Here is a 24,340-nt window from a genome sequence, read left to right on the forward strand (position 1 = left end):
ACGCCTTCCGACCTGAGGGGCTCATCTTCCAGCGTCATAACTTTTATATGCCTGTTGTCTTTGTCCATGGAGTTTTCTTGGCAGGGATACTGGAGTGGCTTGCCAGTTCCTTCTCCAGGTGGATCACGTTTAGTCAAAACTCTCCACTATGACCTGTCCATCTTGGGTGGCCCTGCATGGCATAGCTCATAGCTTCTCTGAGTTATTCAAGCCCCTTCGCCACGACAAGGCATTGATCCATGAAGGAGTATTAGCTGGTGCCAAAAGTATATTAATGTAGGCATCATGTAAGCCTCCTTGGGGATCAGGTGGGCACTGACTGTTGAATGCTTCCAATGGTAATTAAAAGCATAATGAGCAGACAGGTAACCACCCCATGGCTGCAGGAAACAATGGGAATCTTGATTTCTTCAAACATGGAAACGAGGCATGTCCTTCTTCATTGTATGATGAAGGAAATCCTTTCATTTTCCTAGTTCAGATGCTGCGGCATTCCCTTTTTTCCTGTTTTGCCCTGGTTATACCTTTTCTGAGAGTCTGGTATATAGAGGACCCACACCATACCTTGGTATGATACATTTCACACCTGTCAAGGGCATTCACACCTGCACACATATGCAATGCCACATGCCTCCATATCTGAAGATGAATCTGATATATTTGTTCACATATAGTGTAAATTTGGTGCTTTTCTGGTTCACTGTTACACCGTGCTCAAATATTAAATCCGCTATACATGGACACCAATGCATCACATATCTCCATATGCATAAATTAATAGCTTCATTGTTAGAATCATAGAATCATAGAGTTGGAAGAGACCACAAGGGCCATCCAGTCCAACCCCCCTGCCAAGCAGGAAACACCATCAAAGCATTCTTGACATATGCCTGTCAAGCCTCTGCTTAAAGACCTCCAAAGAAGGAGACTCCACCACACTTGTTGATTATGGATTTATTGGGGGGAAGCCACACCACCAATAACAACCACCACCTATGACCTTATCTGTACCTTTCGTATGAAAGTAGTATACTTTAAGCTTCAGAACTGTTTTCTCCTGCTTGGAATTCTGAAAATTGTTCTGTAGTGATACCTGGCTGTAGTGATACCTTGCTTGGCATAAATCCATTTCAATGTCTTCTTAAGGCATAGTAGTGTGCCACCTTTTGGATATACCCTGTAAGTGCAAGCCACGGTGCAAGGTTTTATTTTCAGAAGAATACACAATAGGAATAATTCTTTGCCCATTGGCAGAAATAGATGCGGCAATAATATAATGTTTCATCACATTGTGCTAGCATAGCTGATGGTGCACTTAAGCATTCATGTCCTTAGTGTAGCAACTAAGAAATATGCTGTTAGGAAATTAATTTGATTTGGAACATGCATTAAACAGGCGTGTGCCCCTGTTGCAAATATCCTGTAGCACTTTTTTTTTTTAAAAAAAGCAAACCTATATCCCATCTTTGCTCCATGGAGCACATGACAGCACACAGAGTTCTCTCCTCACAACAGCCCTGCAAGGAAGGTTAGGCTGAGAGAAAGAGAGAGGCTTCCTCATGGTAGAAATTTGAACCTGGATCTCCCCAGTCTTAGTGTAATATTCTAATCAGCATACCCCATTCTCAGTTGTAACAGGATACTTACAATGATATAACTATGGACCGGATCTAGAAAACACACAAACTGTGAACTAAGCCATTTTCAGCCCGCTTAAAGCCACTTTCTAACCACAGCCAACATCTGAACATATTTAATGAAGCCATGTGCTTTTAAAAAAAAACACAACAGCCAAATTCACAAATCAGCTAAACTGGAATACCTGAATTTACATGGACTTCAACAGAACCAAAGTATACAGTATTTGGAAGCAAAACACCGATCAGAATGATTTAAGTGCTTTGTGGCAAGTAAAGGTAAAGGACCCTTGACAGTTAAGTCCAGTCACGAATGACTCTGGGGTTGCCGCGCTCATCTCGCTTTATTGGCCAAGGGATCCAGCGTTTGTCCGCAGACAGTTTTTCCGGGTCATGTGGCCAGCATGACTAAGCCGCTTCTGGTGAAACCAGAGCAGCGCACGGAAACGCCGTTTAGCAGTATAGTAATTGTCTCATCTGCCCTGTCTAAATACACCAGCTACATGTCAGCCACATTTTAAGAATAAAAACGATGAAGTGTGCACACTGGTTAAGGTTTTTTTTTTGGGGGGGGGCTTTTGCAATTATAGATTTCCTGAGTTATGTACAATAACATACAATCAATAGATGATAGATAGATGGTAGGTAGGTAGGTAGGTAGGTAGGTAGGTAGGTAGGTAGGTAGATGATAGATTAATCTATATCTGTACTGATATCTCCCAAATGAAACATTGCACAACTTCTTTGCAAAGTTGCTAACTTAATTGGAGAGCCATGTCTGTTTCTGGAATTTTCAGCTCACCCAATCAGACAAAGGGCTGTTAAAAAAAAAGGAAGGCATTCATCAAATTACACTGAGGGTTCCATCTGTTATCTTAAACCTTTGTTCTCAAGTGACACAGAGAGGAGATGCTAAAGGTTTGCTAAAGGTTTTGTCTGAGGCTGCATTTTCCAGGTTGTTTGTATGCTATCCAGGATTATATATGCCAGTCCAACAGAAGAAAGTGTTATTCTGTGTTGCTGGCGTGCTAAGTTTTGCTTGTGCTCTCAGTATTACAGCAGCCATAGGAACTCAGCTGTGGCTCAGAGGAAGAATACTCTGCAAAACTGGAGCGCTGCTTGTCAATGCTACCGGCCAAGAATTAGAGAAGTTTATTGGTGAAATTCAGTATGGACTTTTCTATGGGGAGAGGGTTAGACAATGCGGGCTCGGAGGAAGACCTTTGCGGTTTTCATGTAAGTAACAATGACATCTGAATTATTTAATGCTTTAAGTTTAGTGCATGCTATTGTGGTCTGACAGATACGTACAGTAGCATTCTCCTGTTTCTTCCAAAAGATGCGCTAGTGGGAGATGTGAAATTATGTCACCATAATATACATCATGTGCTTCTTCTATCAACATGTATTTACTGTTATAATAGCTTGCTAGTTGAAGGAACAGTCAGATCCTGTGCATTTCTACTTGGGAGTAAGGCCTACAGAGTTCTGTAGGATTTACTTTCAAGAAAGCTTGCATGGCATTACAGCCTTGATTTTTCAAACTCTTTTCCAATACAGTACGTACTGTGCTTTGGTGTCTCTTTTAATTATTTTTGTTATTTTATTAATTCTTATTGAATTATCATCATTTTAATATTGCTGTTTTAATATTAATGAAATGAATGGGAAAGAAAGAGAACTACTGTATTGTAAATACCTGTTTGTGTTTTGGATATGCAGACTGTGAGAAATCAACAGTCCAATCCTCTGCATGTTTACTCAAAAGTAAGTCAATTGAGTCTACTGGGACATATTCATCAGCTAAAAATCTAAATGCCAGAGTCCAATCTTATACAAGTGTACTCAGAAGCAAGTCCGGTCGAGATCCAATGAGCTTACTTCTAAGTAAACGCGCATAGGAATACAGCCTCACTTGCTCGGCTAATCATTATCATCCAGGATTGGCAACTGCAGAGTTGCATAGGATGAGAGTTTTGTAGTTCATCTGTTTAAAATAATGTAAATAATGTTAAAATGGTCAGTCATGCCCTTGATTTATGCAGAGCACCATATTAAAAAGAAATAATGGTTATCTGGAGAAAAGTTCATAATATGCCGCCTAACATTTATTTTCTTACCAGAAACAATTTGCAAGTAATCTGCAGAGAGACATCGTGGCTTGTGTGAGTCATTTCTGGTGCATGTCCTGAACTGCAGACATGAAAATGATTGACTGTGCAGAGGAAGTAGACCAAATTCATTTTGGATATTATTGAGAATTGCTTCATCTAATTGCATTCTATAGTAGCTTTAGCAGTTCTTGAAACCTCTATGAAAATCCTGCTTATCATTGCTCCCCGCTCCTGTCACCCTGTAGCAGCAGGAGTAGGAATTCTCAGAATGACTTGCTAAAGACTGTAGGAAGCACTAACCAAACTTTGTTTATTAAGATGGAGGAGCTGGAAGAATGCTTAATACATAGTCCATTCCCATGAGTTAGTGCACTATGAGCCAATATGGACATAATACTAAATCATAGTATTATGAGAACAGGCTGTATGGAGGCTTGGACTCCTCATGTACCCCCCTTCCTTCCTCTGGCATGATTGCAAGCTGCTCAGAAGCTTTTGCTTCCATTCCAAATTAATCATATGTTGGCACATCGTCTGAACCCTATATTGTGCCTAATCTTAATAGTTAATGGTAAGAAGTTGGCATCATAAAACATAGCTTGAAGTTGTCTCGATTCCACTAACCACAGTTAAGCTGGACCACAGTTTATCAGGTGCAGGTAATGCAGTTTCGAAAGAAAAGCTTTTGAATTCCTCCTAACACCTAGGTCAGGGGGGGGGGGGCAGGAATCAACCCACAATCTAAACAGATGGCAGTCGAGAGCTTGAACATTTGAACACTGTGGAAGCTATTCTTCATTGAAAATATATTGTTGGAACATATCCTTATTCCCACCTCCACCCCCAAATGCTATGAAATATCCATTCCATGTGAGGGTTTTGCAAAGGAAGGTAAGTGGATCTGGTGCAGTTGGCATGCCATAACTGTCTTGCCCTGTCCTGCATGTCCCCAGTTCATGCATGTTCCCACCTGGGAACATGTGTGATGACTGCCAAGTGAAAAACCATGAGAAAACTGGGTTGCATCAGTCTACTTCCTGGCACACCACGAGAGTAATGCGAATAGACCTCCCCAGGCAATTGTTTGCAGCCTTGTTTAGATAAGATATCCACCCACAATCAAAACAAAAAGGAGGGCGGGTATGGGGTCATTCCCACTGGTCCACTCAAACGCTCTACGCATTGATCAGTTTACCTGCACAGAGAGCAGATACATTCAAGTTCCACACATAAAGATGACTTGATCAACACGCAGAAATCAGTGGCGAGCTAGAAGCACGACTCAATTCTGCCCACTCACCCCGTATCGATTGTACAGTACTTGTGTCATCTGCCTTTTATGATGGAAAAAGGAGTTTGCAGTTATCTATTTGGCACCAGAGCAGAGCTCTGTGATTAATCCGGGGACAGAGAGAAATAATGGCAGTCTGAAATAGCAGTCATATTTACTTTGAATGAACTTTACTGGGTGAACATACACCTAGATGGAATTTATTAATGTTATATAATGTCCAGTAGCTTAAAGGCAGCTGCTTCCAATACAAGATTCAGTCTGCTGTGTAATTACTAGGAAACATTGGCTGTTGTTCCCTGTCTTCCCTGCAATCCTCAAGGAAACTCTCTCTCTCTCTCTAAATGGCTATAAATGTCTTAGGAAATGTTACCATTTACAGTAGATGTGTTTGCATTTTAATGCATTGAAGCACAGCATGGCAAGGCTAAGAAGAAAGGATTAAATCATCTGCCTTGTTTTAGTCCTGCGTTTGCGCCTATTAAATGCTCTCCCTGTTGGCCACTATATCTCTTTTAATTGTAAAATGAATTTGCTCTGCCTGTAAAACCCATTCAGGCTCAGGAAAGCTTTCTGCTTCATTTACTCTGGCTCTTGTCTGTTTCTGGGTCAGCGGTTCATTTTCTAAAGGCCACTGGCATGCAGATTCAGTGCTTATAATGAAGGTCTGTCTTCTCTTCCAGGGCAACATTGCTGCTGGATAAATTTTACCTGGTAGTCACCTATAAAACTTTAATGATATGTAAAAAGTTCTGAATGTCGCTACTGAGGGAAACAGCCTGGGCAACCCAGTGTTGTGTGTGGCACGGCAATAAGCATGACAAAAGCTGCTTCTGATATATATAAAACCAGATCTGTGCTGGAAAGAAACAAACTCAAAGGGAAAATGAAATTTGCAAGCTGTGTAAACGGTTCACGTTTTTGCACAATGTGCCCTTGCATGTGCTTACTCACAAGTGACCACCATTGTGTTTTATGATGCTTACTTCCTAGTAGGTGTGCAGTCCTATGCACTCAGAAATAAGCCACGTTGTGCCCGCATACTAGTGACGAACAGGGAAAACAAGCTATGTAAGGCAATGGTGTCCTTTCGCAAGTTGTTTGTTTGTCGGCAGAATTTCATCCCACCTCTCATCATACATGAACTTGCAGCAGGACACTACAATGCACAGTAAAAAACAACAATACATTAAGGGTCATATCCAGTACTGTTGCCCATGCAACATTTCCTCTCCTCTCCCCATGCAACCCCAAAATCTGCTTCGGAGGGTCCTTCACTTTTTTTAAAAAAAAAAAATTATTGAAAGGTTTTTAGAAATACAGAAGGAAAAAGAGAAATAAGAAAAATGCAAAAATGAAGAATAAAAATGAAAAACCCAAAAGACAAAATACAGAGCAAAAAAGTAAAAGGAAAAAAAATTCAATCTAATTAATATCCCACAGTTATAACCAATTCCCCGTCCCAACCTTTCCGAGTCCAATTTTATCCCCAAATATACAGCTTCCAGATTGTTACTAAAATAAAAGTTTTTAAATTTATTATTCATCTCTAAAACATCAAAATTTTCAACTTTTCTTATATAGACATTTAAATCTTATTTCTCTATTAAATTTCCCCATTAGCCTCTAATTTCTCCTCAAAAATGCTTCCTTTAATTATCAAATCTCATTTTCTTTCCCTCATTTGCCTCTATGTCTAATTCCCCCCCCCCCCCCGGTTTCGGTTCCCCAAGATGCCTCGACTAGCTCCTTAAAATTTCCGATTTCAAACCTATATAATCCATCCACAAATTAACCAGAAAACATTTTCATCCAATCCCTGTTCTGACCCATTCCAATCCAGTCAGTTTTTCCCCAACCCCCTTTTCTTCCTCCCATGCCTCTTTGTTATTATCACTTTCCCAGCCTTCCAGAGATTCCCTCCCTCTGATATATGGTCTGCTGGCAGAGCCACGCTCCTTTTCTCTCACAGGGGGAGCGTGACTCCCCGCCTCTGGAGGGTCCTTCACTTTTGAAAGGTGTATGTGGGGCTGCAGCAGGGAGCAGCGAGGAGGGTAAAGTTCCATCGCTCAAGTCACTAGTGGAACAGCAGGGTTGGATATAACCCTATATTTTAAAATACAACTATCTCCAACTCTAAAGTATATATATATCAGCCAAGTACAGTGTACATAGCCAAGTATTTATCAGGCACATAATGGCCCATTCAGAATTTTATTTGTTTGTTTGTTTTAATTTAATTTGTCTCGGCCTGGTGGAAAAGGAAAGTTTTTAGCCAAAAAATAATCAAAGTATTTCCCAGCCAAACCTCAGGTTCCATAACCAATGAAGTGTTATTGCTTAGAGCAGGCATCCCCAAACTGCGGCCCTCCAGATGTTTTGGCCTACAACTCCCATGATCCCTAGCTAAGAGGACCAGTGGTCGGGGAAGATGGGAATTGTAGTCCAAAACATCTGGAGGGCCGAAGTTTGGGGATGCCAGGCTTAGAAGTTCCATTGACAAGCTACAGATCTCATAATCTACTGCAGCTGAAATTATATAGGATTATACCTGAGATGCCCCCTCAAATACCTGGGTCTACATTTAAGCCTTTATACTAACACTTTGAACTTGGCCCAGGGACATTTTTTACAAGCTTATTTTAATGAACTTTGCTGCCATTGTCATCAACATTTATTATTTTACAAATATTAAAACCCACAAAACAAAAACAAAAAGTTGAAATTATCTGTGCTTTTGTGCTTTTCTACTGTCTGCTAGAACCAACAGCTGTCCCAAAGAATTAAAAAAACAACACAACCTGAGAGTCTCTTTTAGAAATAGTTTTTCTTATGTTTGTAATTAATATACAGTACCTACTCTTTCCATTTCCTAATAGCTAATTGCAACCACTGAGCAAGAAGGAAGCAATGGTCATATTACGAAATAATCAACGGATTGAATCAAGCAAGTTGGGTGGCTCTGATATGCCAACTGCATTGCATGCCACAAACCCACTTGCTAGCAATTTACATTTTACATGGTAGATAAAATTTATTTGAAGTGCCTACAGAGCTTTTTCTCAGCATGTTCTAACCACAGCAAGGCAGTTCAAAGGAGTATTAGCACTGGCTTAATCATACCCCCATGGAGTGGGAGCATTTACCCTGCATTCAATGATTCATTTTGAAATATCTGCTGTCACTAAACTGTGCAGAAATATTTGAAAATCGCCCTGTGCGTAGCAAGCCTAGTTCACAATCCACTCTGAATACTTTAAATTTTCATGTATATAATAGGTTACCATATTTAATGGGGCTGTGCCAAAACACAGACACACTTTGTGTCAGCTGACCCAAACGATTCCTATGAAACATACCCCACCTTTGTTGTTGTCGTTTAGTCGTGTCCGACTCTTCGTGACCCCATTTACCAGAGCACGCCAGGCACTCCTGTCTTCCACTGCCTCCCGCAGTTTGGTCAAACTCATGTTCGTAGCTTCGAGAATACTGTCCAACCATCTCGTCCCCTTCTCCTAGTGCCCTCAATCTTTCCCAACATCAGGGTCTTTTCCAAGGATTCTTCTCTTCTCATGAGGTGGCCAAAGTATTGGAGCCTCAGCTTCAGGACCTGTCCTTCCAGTGAGCACTCAGGGCCGATTTCCTTCAGAATGGATAGGTTTGATCTTCTTGCAGTCCATGGGACTCTCAAGAGTCTCCTCCAGCACCATAATTCAAAAGCATCAATTCTTCTGCGACCAGCCTTCTTTATGGTCCAGCTCTCACTTCCATACATTACTACTGGGAAAACCATAGCTTTAACTATACAGACCTTTGTAGGCACCTTTAGCTTCCTAAAAAAGGGCACCTTTCCTTCATTTTGATCAGGTGTGTGTCAGCTGACCCTGGAAGGGCAACCCTTGGCCATCCAAGCCCTTCTGCTTTGCCTTAGTCAAACTTGCTTGTTGCACTCGGCCTGTTACCACATCTATTGAGGCTGGAGGACCTTACCGGACCTAGGGCTGGCCCTACCGTTAGGCAGAGTAAGGCAGTGCTAACGTCTCGGGTGGCAGATGCAGGGGACAGGGAGCAGTGACATATTGTTCAGGGACAGTGTTGCAGGTGTGCCACATGTCTGGTTCTGTTATAAAAGCATAAGAGCAGCCCTGCTGGATCAGCCAAATGCCCAACTGTACATGGAATGGAGCGGGTGTCATCATTGCCTCAGGTGGCAAAGTGTCTTCAGCTGGTCCTGTTGCCAGCACTGAGGTCCACAGGTGCCAAGTTGCGTACTGTACAACATTGGGAGGGCTGATGTCATGATCAGGCCTCCTCCCGATGCAATGTTCACCCGCCAGGCCACCCTGGTCTGTGAAGCACAGCCTGGGGCAACATCCTGCCAAGCCTCCTCTGCCCCCTCAAGATGGGGGGGCTGAGCCGTCTCCCAGCAAACATTGTGGGGCTGTAGAGGCCTCAGCCCTTATTTAACTACCCTGCCTTCCAGAATATCACCGTAAACCTAACTTGCAAGGGTCATTCTGATACTTTTACTTCTCAGAAAATTCTTATGTATTGGAACATAAATGTAGACGTTGGGTCCTGCTATAATTTCTTTGTTAAGTGTGTTTGCACAGTTCTTCTCACCTTACCAGTTTCTTCCAACTCCCAATGATAACCATGTTTCATGGCATCAGGGGCCTGTTTTTCAGAGATGACAGATTTGCCTGATTTCTGCAGTAATTCCATTCTCTTTCTCTTGTTCTTTTATGTGTTTTTTTAGTTTTTCCAGATTTGTTCAAAGTTATCCCTGCGAGTATCCATGTGAGTGTTATCCTCTTCTCTTTGGCGTTGTTAGTGTTTGCCCTGATTGAGACTGGGTTCTTCATGTACAACGCATTCGGCAAACCCTATGAAACACTGCATGGTCCGCTAGGGCTGTACCTGTGGAGCTTCATCTCATGTAAGTGTTCCAAATGTAATGCCATGGTTAAGTTTGTCAAAACCTGGGATGAAAGAGTGGTTAAGCAAGTATCCCTTACATTTTGTGAGCCAGCTTTGACTGATAGGTGGGACAACCCACCTGTCAATCATCTTGCATCACAACACCAGATGATTTTTGTTGTTTAGTCGTTTAGTCATGTCTGACACTTCGTGACCCCATGGACCAGAGCACACCAAGCACTCCTGTCTTGCACTGCCTCCCGCAGTTTGGTCAGACTCATGTTGGTGGCCTCGAGAACACTGTCCAACCACGTCTTCTGTCGTCCCCTTCTCCTTGTGCCCTCCATCTTTCCCAACATCAGGGTCTTTTCCAGGGAGTCTTCTCTTCTCATGAGGTGGCCAAAGTATTGGAGCCTCAGCTTCAGGATCTGTCCTTCCAGTGAGCACTCAGGGCTGATTTCCTTCAGAAATGATCTTCTTGCAGTCCATGGGACTCTCAAGAGTCTCCTCCAGCACCATAATTCAAAAGCATCAATTCTTCGGCGATCAGCCTTCTTTATGGTCCAGCTCTCACTTCCATACATCACTACTGGGATGATTACCAGATGATTGGCACCTGTCAAAGTCTCTTGCATAGTGCTTCCCAACCACCAGCTGGGTGATGGGTGATGGGGAACCATAGTGCAAGGGGTTTTGCCAGCATAATCATCTGCTCAGTTATGTTGCCCATGACAAACTCAGTTGTGCAGCTGATCCAGCCATGTCTCTATGTGCCTCACATGTGATATCACCTATGATGTCAGGTGTGGGGCAGGTGGGTGTGGTTTGGTAGAACGGCCTCATGGGTCAAATTAGAACACATGCTGGGTTTAAATTGGCCCACGGTCTGGAGGTTCCCTGTCCCTGCCTTGCATTTTGCCTGTTTTCACCTCTTAACACTGAAATATAAACACAGCTAGGGAAATTTCTTCTCATTGTGATTTCTTCTCATTGCACTCCCGTTTGAGGCAATCTGGTTACCTGCCACATTAGTTATTGGAGTGAACCAGGGTGGCACCCCACAGAAGAGATATACAAAGTGGGGTTGCTGCTTTGTAACTACTGAAATGCAAAGAAAACAGAAGTACTGCCACATTGTGCAAAGGTCTGTTAGAAAATTGTCAAAATGCTAATTTTGGGTTTTCTTCTTTTTTCAGTTTCTTGTGGCTGCCTCATCATGATACTCTTTTCATCAGAAGTGAAAATACACCACCTCTCAGAGAAAATAGCTAATTATAAAGAAGGGAGCTTTATTTTTAAAACTCACAGTGAGCAATTTGCTAATTCATTTTGGATCATTCTGGTGTGCTCATTGGTACACATTCTGAACATTTTGCTAATACGCCTTGCTGGATTTGAGTTTCCTTTTTCAAAGTCGAAAGATTCAGAGACAGCAAATGGAGCAGCCGATCTAATGTACTAGACAGGTTTTGAACCATGTTTAATGGAAATAGTTCATCATGACCTTTTCCCCCAAGACACCAAATGTAAATGGGTTTAAAGGCTGTTTTTTTTTAAAACAAACTAACAAACAAACATGTATAGTCATACCTCGGGTTATGAACAGTGAAGGTTGCGTGTTTTCGGGTTGTGGACTATGCCGAACCCAGAAGTACCGGAATGGGTTACTTCTGGGTTTCGGCACTCACACATGTGCAGAAGCACAAAATGACGTCACACACATGTGCAGAAGCACAGAATCGCATTACGCATGTGCAGACGCGGTGCTTCAGGCTGCGAACGCTGCAAATGTGTCTCCCGCACGGATCACGTTCGCAACCCGAGGTATGACTGTTCTTATATATTGTGAGCCAGAGACATTTACAGAGATATACTGTACCAGCACAAAAAAGGAATTAAATAATATCAATAAGTGTCATGTGGCTTGCAGTAGATGATAACTTGTCGCTAGGAAGGTATTGAGTTGGTTTAGATGTAATGTCAAACCATGGTTTGTGATAACTGTAGTTTAGATTCCTAATGAAGTTGTGTGTTCCAGATACAGAGATAACTCGTGTGGGATTCCTTTTCTCTCACCTTTCCTGAGAATCCCTGGGTGCTTTCCCAAACAGCCTCAAAGTTTGAGCATCATCTCAAACCATGATTTGTTAGTTTGGATGCAATGCCAAGCTGGTTTGCAGAAAGTGAGATGTGCAAGCCATCTCTAAACCATGGCTTGCAGACCATGTTATCAGATCCTAGTTTGCCGGCCATGCACAAACAATGGTTTGCCCAATGGCATTTGTTTAGACATCACGGCAAACCGTTGTTTGGCATTATGTCCAAACTATCCCATTGTTTTCTTCCAAGGTCTAGAACCCTAGAGGAATGTAATGTTGATGAATTCGTGCGATAAAAGCAAAAACTCAAAACTTAGGCACCCATTTCAGCGGAAGAGGACAGCATGTGCTTTCCTCGTGCAATCATGCAAAGAAGATGGTCTTCTAGAAGTATTACTCTTGAAAATCTGTGTATCAGGACAAGAATAAGAAGTTGACTTCTCCCCTCGAAAATTGGAATAAGGGCTCCTTCGTGAAAAGGCACTAACTTTAAATGAAACTGTATTGGCAGCAACCAAGTTAAATTTTATTCACAGAAAAAGAGTTGTACACAGGAGGACCCTTTCTACGAGCTCAACTCATGTTCCACCAATGGAAGCTCCTTCCATTCACGGAGTGGAAAGGTTGGGGGGCAGCCTATATTTCTTACTTATATGGAGTGGATTTAGATGCAAAGTCCTGGTTTGCAAACTTTACCAAAGATGCTGCTCAGTGTGTTTAATATCAAGTGTTTGAAGAGCTGATTCCAAACGTAGCACCTAAAACCTAATCTAACATTGTGGCATTTTTGTTCCCGTTTTGTACTGCTTTTATTTTGTTTTTCACTTTTATAAGCTTCAGTTTTAGAAGTAGAGGTGTGATCCTCCTGGTGTGCAAAGTGTTACTTCAGACAATAAATACATTCTTCCTCTCGTTCTTCCATTGCACTTTCAAGTGATTGTCAGTGGGGGACATGGCACGAAGAGAAAGAGAAGAAAACAATCTGTGCGAGAATTTCTTATAACTTACTCCAGCGTTCCGCAGCCTGCTGCTCTGCAGCTGTTTTAAACTACAGCTCCCATCAGCCCCAGCCAGCAGGGTCATGATGAGAGTGATAAGGGTTGTAGTTCAAAGCCTATAGTGGGCAAAAGGGTAAGAATGACTGGTTTATTCAGTACTTTATTGCTACATTTGGTATTTCTGAGTAACAAAACATTCTGCCCATAGTGTCATGAGAACATAAACATAAGAACTAGTCCTTCTAGTCTAGCATTCTCTTTTTTTATATAATAATTTTTATTACAGTTTTTCAAAATACAAAAAGAGAAAAACACAAAAAGAAAACACTACAACAATAACAAAACACAAAAATTAAGAACAAAGAATCTGATTACTTATTCCTTTTTTTCCCTTCACATTGTATGTAGGGACCCCCTCGGGTTCCCTTCCCCTGTGGTTCTTTGGCAAATTTATACTTTAGCAATCTCTATTCCATTTTAATCACCTTATATAGTCTTATTTTATCATTTCACTTAACATATTCATAAATTCCACAGTTTATTTTCAGCCTAATTCTGATCCTAATATGTCACTTTTACATATATTTTTAAATATAACTTAAAATCTTTCCATTCTTCTTCTGTCGCTTCCTCCCCCCGGTTGCGGATTCTTCCGGTCGTCTCAGCCAATTCCATAAACTCCATCATCTTCATCTGCCATCTAGTCTAGCATTCTCTTCTCGCAGTGGCTAGCCAGATACTTATCAGAAACCCACATTCAGGACCTGAGCACAAGAGCACTCCTGCCCTGACTCCACACAGGGGCAGTACCTTCCTGTTTTGCCTCAGGCACCGAAATGGGATGAGCCAACCTCAGGGGTAGTTCCCTATAGGTAAAAGTAAAGGTACCCCCGACCATTAGGTCCAGTCGCGGATGACTCTGGGGTTGCGGCGCTCATCTCTCTCTATAGGCCGAGGGAGCCGGCGTTTGTCTGCAGACAGCTTCCGGGTCATGTGGCCAGCATGACTAAGCCACTTCTGGTGAACCAGAGCAGCGCACGGAAACACTGTTTACCTTTCTGCCGGAGTGGTACCTATCTATCTACTTGCACTTGACATGCTTTCAAAGTGTTAGGTGGGCAGGAGCTGGGACCGAACAATGGGAGCTCACCCCATCACAGGGATTCGAACCGCCGACCTTCTGATCAGCAAGCCCTAGGCTCTGTGGTTTAGACCACAGCGCCACCCATGTCCCTTAGTTCCCTCAGTAACTTTAGACTGGACTATTGCAGTGCACTCTATAGTTCCCTACAGAGTGCATTGCAATAGTCCAGTCTAAAGTTACTGAGGCCTGCACCACAGTGGCCAAGCAATCCCTGTCAAGGGACAGCTGTAGCTGGTGCACCAGCTGAAGCAGGAATAAAGCACTCTTGAGCACTCAAAGCAGAATCCAGCCCTGACCGCTTCAGCAGATGCAGGTTGTATTCTGCGAAAGATCATTCCGCCACAAAAATCTGAGGTGAAGTTTGAAATGGCAGTCCCGTTGAAACTTGTTCAGGCGGAAGATGCCGCATAAATGTAAATTGATAGTACCTATTTAAAACAATTGTTTACTTATTACTGCATAGCTTGGTGTGAGCTCGACAGGGAAAGTGTTGACATTTCCACAGAAACCGAAGGGCAGGCACAAATTCCACACATGACTTTCTAGCTAACTTTCTAGCAGAGACTCAGCTAGTAGGCACCCTTGGTTCTGGCCGCATGAAGCTACAAATCCAACTTCTGACAGAAAATTGCTCGGAGACGGGAGATTCTGAGGGCCTCCCATGACATCAAATGGTAAGAAAGAAGAGCAAAACGAAAGGGATAAAAAAGGAGAGCAAGCCTAGCAATACAGGAAGTTTGCATACCGTAGCTGTTGTATAGAAACCGCTCCAGTGGGACATAGGACAAGCTAATTCATGAGAAAGGGTGTAGAGGAATGTAATACTTACAGTACATTCAGACCAGGGAAATCTGAGAATCAAAGCTCTGTGAAGGGAATTGGGGTCTCCTAACAACTCTCAGCTCTCTTAACTACATTTCCCAGGATTCTTTGGGGGAAGCCATGACTGTTTAAAGTGGTAGGATACTGCTTTAAATGTATAGTGCAAATGAAGCTAAATACACCTTCCCCCTGTGATGATGATGGTGATGATGATGATGATGATTAAACATTGCAGTTTTGATGATTAAATAAGAGTCTATGTTCATCAGTACTGGGTTTTTGGTTCATTGGGCTGTCTGAGAAACTTAAGCCTGTGTACCATAACAAAACAGTGGGCATATTATGTACCAGTCTCCAAAAAATAAAATAAAAAAATCACCACTTTGCACTCCTGAAGGAGCATAACAGGCTTCACAGGAAGTAAGGAGCAGAGGAACTTAGCTGTCCCCAAGAAGTTAATTTCTTTGTTTAGAGGGTTTCCAGGCCCCTCCAGATGATATTTTTATTCAGCGTTCATCCTGATTTTCTTACACAAAGATTACATGCTGCTTAGACTATGCCTAGTCTTTACTGAGCATTCCTTCTGACTAGGGTTGCCAGTCGGGCCGCCTCCCAGACCCTGAGATTTCAGGGCCCAACCCTAAAGCCTAGGAGCTGGTCCTGCTGATATCATTAAGCACAGAACATTAAGCATTAACCACAGTGCAGCACCTAGAAAGGAAGAACAGAGGACCTTGCAACCTGCGCTTGTTGTGAAGTGTTCTTGCAAACAGCTGGTGTTAATGATATAATTGCCAGTCAGTAATGTACGCATTTAATTTCCTTCTGACCTCACTGTCTACAGGGCCACTCCTCTCACCAATACGTATGGCATTACACAATTTGTTACTTTTTAAGGTGCCACAAGACATTCTGGTTTGTTCAGAAAAAAGAAAAGGCATTTAGGAGTTCATAGGAATACATAACATTGACATCAAAGTACAAGATCAAATATCTGTCACATAAGACAATGGCAGAAGTCAGAGGGGGTACTAGCACAAAGGAGAGTAATCTTCCCAGTCTCTGTTTAACAGAAACACACACACACAAAAATTATTCCCTGAGCCTTGGGTTCAAGACATGCAATGTGATGGGAGTTGTAGTCCACCAAACTTTTGTTTTACACAGAGACATAATTTATGCTCTAAACTCTGTGCTGAAGACACGGTGGGTGGGAACCAAGAAGACTACTGAGCTAGCAGAATCCCCTTTTGTGAATCAATATACCCTGTTTCTCATATTTTAAGGCATCCCCATAAAATAAGCCATAGCAGGATTTTTAAGCATTCAAGGAATATAAGCCATACCCCGAAAATAAGACATAGTGATAGGAGCAGCAGCAATGCCGGCCGCGGCAGGATGAGGAGGAAAAAAATAAGACATCCCTTGAAAATAAGCCATAGTGTGTTTTTTTGAGGAAAAAATAAATATAAGACGTGTCTTATAATATGAGAAACACGGTAGATCTGTCTTCAATCCACATTTTAGTTTGGTAAACTCCTCCATAATTATTAAACACATACCACTGCATTCTTTTCCACATCCAGAGTGATTTTATACCCAATTAAGAACATGTGACAAAGAATCTCTGGTTACTCCACTAACAATAACTATCTTCTGACTGAATATATTATTCTGCTGGGGCTTAGAGTTGGCAGGGGAAGTGATAGCAAAGTTATTTAGGTATGGTCACATCAGACAACAGTCTCTTCCGCTAAAGTAAAGTCAGGTTCAGAAGAAAGTAGCTTGACATAGCCAAGATATGTCCAGGTTCACGGCATACTTTATCAGGACCATGGAAAGCTCCCACTTTGCTCTTCTGGCTGTAGCTCTGCCCCAAGTGTGGCTAAAGGAGAGATGTTGCATTAGCAAAGTGCTGAAGCCATCTGGAAAGCTGTGAAGGCCTGACCTGAGATCAGTCCATTAACCATGCAGAGGAATTCAATGTTGCACGCTTCTGATCATTCTGTCAGCACAAGCATTTCTGCTTGCCAGACAGAATGACCCCCCCCCCTCTATTCCCCCTGTGTTCCAGAGATTCTGCTCACCCTCCAGAGCAGATTTGGGGGAAGCACAGGGGGTTCGCAGAGAGAGGAGAGGGGGGAGAGCCCTGCTGTGGAAGAAGGAGCCTTTGCTCTGGCTGAATCCAGGCCACAGTTTCCCAAAATGTGGGAACACAGCCAATACGTCTCTTCATAACGAAAGTAAAAGGAGCAGTATTTCTCAGGTAAATACTTAAATGAAAGCCAGTGGGTAAGTCTGTGACATCTTGGCTCCTAGACAGAGCTGAAAGTAGTCAAACTTTTCAGATGCACAGTTCAAATTAAAATCTCTAAATTGTATTCTGATAGATATAGATAAAATTCAACTCAGTGTTCCATGTTCACCTAGGGTGAGAAAAAGAAGAGAGGATAGCTTTATTCTGCCATTCATAATTATGTAACACAAGAACATAAAAATAGCCTACTGGATCAGGCCAATGGCCCATCTAGTCCAGCATCCTGTTCTCACAGTCGCCAACTAGATGAGTAAAATGAGACCTGTCCTTTTTTGCAACTGGTCACTAACTCTATATGTAGTTGTGATGTTAAATACTCACATCAAATAATAACCTCTGGTCACCTCTGCTTCACCAATGTATATAAGGAAAAAATAAAGTTATAAGGAAAAAATAAAGTTATGTCACACAAAACTGCTCCATATTTCATGAAAGAGCTTTCCAGAGAACCTCGGTGAATGACAAATTGCCACTTTAAAATTAATTCAAAGAAAGCTATTTTGGGCTCCTTTCACAGTTTGCTCAAATATCGGCCTGCTCTCTTTCACAGTCCAAACCCCTCTCTTTTGCATGTTGTGCTTGGCTCCCAAGTCCCAGAAGTGTTCTTTTATCACTCCAGTTCCCATGAAATCTCATTATAGCCCGCAGCAGTTAACAGTTTATGTCATTGCTCATTGCAGCAACTGTTCTTAAATGTGCTGTTCCTGCAGAGAATGCTGTGAGCTATTCTTTCAAGGGCAATTACAGGCCAATTAATAAATAAAGGCACTTTGGTTTGTTTTGAAGTTGCTTGATGCTGCTTATGAGGCCAAATGCAAGGATGGGAGCAAGTTCAGGGGAGAATCAGGCAGCAGGAAGGCCTTCCCTCCCTGATTCTCTTATGCTGGTGACATAAGAATATAAGAGCCAATGGCCTATCTAGTTCCAGCATCCTGTTCTCACAGTGGCCAACCAGAAGCCTGTGGAGAAGCCCAAAACCAGGACCGGAGCACAAACAGCATTCTCCTCTCTTATCTCCCATGAATTTGTCTAATCCTCATTTAAAAGCATCCAAGTTGGTGGCTGTCGCTACATCTTGCAGCAGCAAATTCTATATAGGTTAAATATGCATTGTGTGAAGAAGTGGCTCTGTGTGCAGGATATCTCTAAGGCCCTATTAATAATTTCTCCTGAAGCCAGGCTCTGAAACCACAAGTGTCGCGGTCACTCTGACCTGCACATCACCCCCGGACATTTTACGGTCTATTGGTGATGTGCCAACGGCAAAATAAATACCTCCTCAAAACACCACAGACCAGGATAAGGTAAAATAAAACGAAGTTGCTTTATTGTGTGTTCATAAGCTTAATGGTTGCAGTACCGGTACAAATCTTAGGTTGTTCCAAATTTCAGATGGTTCCTATACCGGCCTATTACCTCTAATTACAAATTACCAGCCTATTACCGCTAAAGTCAACTAAATAAATATTTGTAAATAAGCTCACAACTCTGTATCCCGTCTGACTAAAATCCACCATCTATTCTCCACCTCAATATTTTAAACCAGCTCTCTCTGCAAATAACCAACCAAATACCTCACAAGTTCCCACTAACTGACCAACGTCAACAGCCCAACTGACTCCAGGGGTGGGGTTTTTATACTCTCCCAGAGCTCTCCCCCCTGGGTTCTAACAGTTCTATTAGGATTAACCCTCAACAACCTGGCTAACTTTAGGCTGATCGCCACAACAAGTAAGTCCACTAGAACCATAGGGCAATTGCAAGATGTGGAAGAAGTTAAGCAGCCGTTCTTTCCAGTGCTTTCTCTTTTTTGTGATGTGTTTCCTCTTTTATAGTGATGCCTTCATGCTCACCCTAAATGGAGATTGTGTTACATCATCTGTTTGGATGCTCTTTGCAAAGAGCCAAGTGAGAAATGTATTTGCAAAATTATAATTAAAGTATCAGGGCCTAGAAAATTAGCTAGGCCTTTTTAGCTCCTTTTTAATATATGTGTGTATATTAATATATAATATACTGTATAGGATATGCACTGCATGGAAACGAAGCCGTATATCTGCCCCTCAAGCTTCTGCAGGTGCCAAAGCAAGATTGCATATAACTCTTCCAACCCATTGAGCACAAAATACAATAAAAAGGAAGCCTGGTGTCAGGAGTCCAGTCCCCAGCTTGATCACACAGTAAGAAGCGTAGTTAATTAAAAAGGATGATTTATTGTCAAAACAAACAGATAGCTCCGGAAGGCTCTAACACAGCCTCCAGCATCATCAATCAAGATGACCCTTCTGAAGATTCCTTCCGGATTCTACAGAAGATATTGAACTTTCACACTTTGCGTCTCTTGCTTTGTTTCGGGTCTAACAGCCCTCCCCTTAGCCGACTCTTAGGAGGGACTGGATCAGCTCCAATCTCTTCCCGTTCTGAAAGACTACTTCCTTCTCTGTTCACACCTATTTGAACTCCCCAAGAGCTTTGGCTGGGTTCCCACCCTCTCTCAGTCATTCCCTTAGCAACCAGCATTCTAAGGGACAGGGGATTTGGCACTAGCCGATGTTCATCCTGCATGCCAGTTAACCCTCTCTGTTCCTGGCTGCTTTCTTCAGTTGACTGCAAACCTTCACTGGGAGCTGGCTCATTCCTGACACCTGAAGGGACCATTTGTCCTTTCAAATGTGCCATATTCAAACATGCATGTTCCCACCCATCCCCAATAAAGAGAACTGTGATGCTGAGCATGCTGAAACTGCAGCTGGAATCCTGCAGTGTTCAACAATCCACATGGACAGAGCCAGTCTTAACACACCGAAGCTGAGCTAAAGAATAAATGAGAAAGAATAACCTAATTCCTGAAACCGAAACTGCTGTGCTGACCACAGTTTAGTCTGTATACCATGTAGAAGACATAGTCACCCACTGCTGTCAATAAACTAGTGTCCATCAAAGCACCAGCTGCCAATAAACTGGTGTCCATCAAAGATCAAGTGCCTTTATTCAGTTTAAGTGTCTCGCTTACTGAGTGTAACATGGCCTTACCTTTACAAAGTTATATGAGAGTTTACAGAAAGGAGATCTTCATGAAAAAGTATTTGTCCTTTGGCCATTTCATTTAAGAACAAGATCTTGTTCTCATTCTGTTCCACTAGGCATCCTGCTATCAACTTCAGCAGAATTAAGCATGAGCCTTAAAACACATCACCATTCCGTCCGGTGACTTGAAAGCAACCTGTCGTCTTCCTGCACTGCATCAAGGCCCATGCCTTCAATTATTAAATAATTCCGATTTCCCTGAAATAGATATGTAATTGCAGCCTGTTTTTATATAAATCTGTTGTCTTAAATTAAACATTCATGTTGTATATACAATAGACAGAAAAACACAGAGGCCCTGTCCAACTCTAATGAAAGTTTAATTGCTAAGAGACAGTATTGAGTTTACAATTAAGTGCAGAGTGGAGATAGAAAAGGGAGTGAGCTTCCTTCCTGCCATTTAAACCCCAAGATCAGGACAGTTCATATTGGCACTTGGGTGGAAGAAGGATGAGCTGCTCTTATGTGCTGGAGAGCTGGTTTTTAAAGCTATCACATCGTTCTGTGCCGTGAACAGATGGACAAGAAGGCATCCAGTGATCCACATAGCTTGGAAAACATGGAGCTAGAAGAGATAGCCAGCAAAATATCTGATCTAGACAAGTGGAGAAAGATCTTTAGTTGTCATGGGTAAGTTTTTTTTAAAAATTCCTACTTAATTCTTGCATGTGCCTGTTGGTAGGTCACTTTTAAGTTTGCAATCCTATGAAATCACATTCCGTTGAATTTAGTGGGGCTTACTTTTGAGTAGCGATGGAAGGCTCTGTCTATCTTCGTTCCCTTGGTTTCCCATTTTTCCTATTTTGAATCCAGATTTTTCTTTTTTTAAAAAAAAACCCATGCAAATGGATCGGCCTCTTATCGGACATTTCTCCTAATAAACATATATTTGCATGAAGCTTTGTCTAATGTACACATTTTGGCAAGCGATCGCCCCAACATGCTACATTTTTTATGCTACTTTCACTAATATATTAATTTTTATGCATCTATTAATTCCACTAATGTAAAAGTAAAGGACCCCTGGACGGCTAAGTCCAGTCAAACATGACTATTGGGTGTGGCGCTCATCTTGCTTTTCAAGCCAAGGGAGCCGGCATTTGTCCAGAGTGCACGAAAATGCCGTTTACCTTCCCGTCGCAGCAGTACCTATTTATCTACTTGCATTGGTGTGCTTTTGAACTGCTAGGTTGGCAGAAGCTGGGACAGAGCTCACCCCGTCATGCAGATTCGAACCGCTGACCTTCCAATCAGCAAGCCCAAGAGGCTCAGTGATTTTAGACCACAGTGCCACCCACTCCCTAATTCCCCTAATCAATGTATGCATTTTTGGAAACATGTCGGAGATTGCAAAATTCGAATAAGTGAGAATTTCAGAGGATGACTGTGGTTTGGTTCTCATATTGTTTCTAATTTAATAGATTTGACTTCAAATGTGAACCAAATCTAATTTCTCCCCCATCCCTACTTTTGAGTAAACATACATAGAACTGGAATGCCCAGGATATGCTTGTGCGACAGAAGGCTTGGTGACACACACTAGGGTTTGTTTGGGGGGTTGTTTGTTTTTTTGCAGAGTCTTTGCTAGATTTGCGCTTTTAGCAAATCCGTCTTGTTTTTTATTTTTCAGATTGGAAATCAGCCACACCACACATCAGGTAACTTCCTCCCATCTTATTTCCCAGTGTTGTGATCTTGCCAGCAGCAACTGCTTTTAAAAAAGATTGCTGCTGTATGATAGAAATGCAGGTGGTGACACTTCTAAAACGAATCCAGCAAACTGTAAAGCAGGCATTTCTGGAAGTGCCTTCCTGCACAGGTTTAACTCAGCTTAACTACTTCCAAATGAATTTTAGAGAAACCTTCATGACTGGATTCCCTGTGAAGTAGAATACCGACACTGGATCAGAGCATCCTGTTCCCACAGTGCTTTTAACCAGATGCCTACAGGAAGCCTGCAAACAGGACATGAGTGCGACAGCACTCTGCCGCAGCTGGTATTCAGAGACATACTGCCCCCAGCAGTGGAGATAAAAACATGTTAAACCTATATATTAAAACATAACATCAATATATCTATTTCTATATAACTTTTGCATGCCCTTTATGCCGTCCTCCTTTGATTTTCACATTTAGGATTGCCATTTTGCACGCACGCACACCCAGACACTTTGGTCACGTGTCTTTAACATGGGCTGACACCAGAGGCAGATTTAGGGCAAAGTGCTCCCCTGCTGGCACCAGGTAGTCCACCAAGGAAATCCAATGGAATTTATTTATAGGAAAATTCTCTTGGTGATGAACTTCCCTGTTATATCTGCCCTTCAGTTCTACCCCTGCTGTGCCCTCTGAAGCATCAAGGAATGAGTCCCATCTCTTTTCTGCATGGCCGTCCTTCAGATACTTGAAGACAGCTGTCATGTCTCCCTTTGATCGTATCTTCCCTAGGCAAAACATACCCAATCATTTGAGCCATTCACAGGACTTGCAATAGTCCCTTTAGGAACAGGCAAATTATGCTCAGTGTATTAGCATGTCCTCATGTTTCTCCATGTATGTATTATTTTCCTGGCAGCAACTGTTCATGCTACTACATCAGAAGTCACTTCATATGGTTCTCCCAGGTTTTTGCGTGTTCAGGCCTTTAAACCTCCCCCTTAAATAAATTCACACAAGACTCAAATTTTTGGTTTGGTTTTTGGCAGAATTTAGGCCACAACTTTATTGATTACAGCAAGTGAGTGGTTGCATAGACTCTGGTTCGACTAGCTCCTTGCACCGTTGCAGGTAGCGCTGACCCAGAGCTCTATCGTAGGTCAGCCTAGGGTGAACACCTGGAATGGCGGAAAGCCGAGGACATGCTATGCCCACCAACCAGGTGTCCCCCTGGACTCAGGCAACGAGCACAACCCCTCGCAGGGTTGACCAAACCATTGAGTCCCTGGATTCCTTTAACGGCATATCCCTTCACATAGGGATGGCAAGAGCGTTCCCCCATCCCTATCACCTGAGCCTATCCGCAACCTTAAAAGTTGTGACGATTTGCTACGCAGCAGGCGAAACCCAAATGGCACTAGCCAATCAGCCAAGTGGGGAAAATTCCTGCCATGCCCGTCCCAACGACACAATGGCATAGCAAGGTCAAGTGCAGAAGCCCTAAATATAGGGAGAGGTGGGTGGGTGTTTGGATGCACTGACCAAGAGAGAAAGCTCTGGGTCACATGCATTGGCATATATAGGTCCCTTGATCCATTTGGCTAGCGTCCCATTGGTCAGATTAAACCCGGCAACAAGGGACCTACCAATTGGGTGTTGTGGCTATCCAATCGTACCCACCCACAGGGCCATCTTAAACGCCCCTGCTGCTGTGGTGCGCCGGATCTCTCCGGCACCCTCCCGCCCCGTTTCCCAGCGCAGTGGGCGGGTGGGCGCAGCGGTGGGCGGGCGGGCAGGCACAGCGTGATCTCTCTGGCACCCTCCCGCCCCGTTTCCCAGCACGGTGGGCGGGTGGGCGCAGCGCGCAGCGCTGCTCCCACAGGCGCAGCTGCGCGGCGGACCGGCGGATCGGCCGGCCAGCGGGTGGGCGCAGCTCGCGGCGCCTTTCTGGCGGGCCGGCGCCATGGTGCCCTGCGCCACCGGGGGTCTACCTAGAGCCAGGCCTGCCCACCCACAACACAAGAGTTTGGTTGCGAGGTCTCACTGCAACACGTGGCCTCTTTGAGGGAGGACACGATTTAGCCTTCTTCAGCAGTGTAATGGGGAACTGCTTTCCAAGTGGAGAGAAGGCTCGGAATTCCTACTGTACACTTCATGTAAGACCTAAAGCAGCCAGAACCTGCGCCTTTAATGGCAGCTGGATCTGCAATAATCACAGCAACAGCAATGAGATAAATATAATCTGTTCAAGCAGC

General features: G+C 43.0%; 2 protein-coding genes across 5 annotated transcripts in view; both read left to right on the forward strand.

The window, feature by feature from the left end:
* Nucleotides 1-2,620: 2,620 nt before the first annotated feature.
* Nucleotides 2,621-11,424, forward strand: CLRN1 (clarin 1). Its single transcript, XM_035134026.2, has 3 exons — nucleotides 2,621-2,873; nucleotides 9,802-9,981; nucleotides 11,159-11,424. The coding sequence occupies exons 1-3, from the start codon at nucleotides 2,621-2,623 to the stop codon at nucleotides 11,422-11,424; spliced, it is 699 nt and encodes a 232-aa protein (XP_034989917.1).
* Nucleotides 11,425-14,743: 3,319 nt separating this feature from the next.
* Nucleotides 14,744-24,340, forward strand: part of MINDY4B (MINDY family member 4B) — a 29,144-nt gene continuing 19,547 nt past the window's right edge. Inside the window, exons 1-3 of one of the 4 annotated variants that reach the window (XM_060274478.1) lie at nucleotides 14,744-14,877; nucleotides 20,486-21,059; nucleotides 22,060-22,087. In XM_060274478.1, the coding sequence (XP_060130461.1) occupies nucleotides 20,947-21,059; nucleotides 22,060-22,087 (141 nt within the window). In that variant the 5' untranslated portion in view covers nucleotides 14,744-14,877; nucleotides 20,486-20,946. Of the gene's footprint in view, nucleotides 14,878-20,485; nucleotides 21,060-22,059; nucleotides 22,088-24,340 lie in introns of those variants that run through there. The other 3 variants (XM_060274476.1, XM_060274477.1, XM_060274479.1) reach the window with 3 other exon arrangements.

This window comes from Zootoca vivipara, chromosome 5, assembly GCF_963506605.1.
Source record: "Zootoca vivipara chromosome 5, rZooViv1.1, whole genome shotgun sequence".
In the NCBI taxonomy this organism is placed as follows: domain Eukaryota; kingdom Metazoa; phylum Chordata; class Lepidosauria; order Squamata; family Lacertidae; genus Zootoca; species Zootoca vivipara.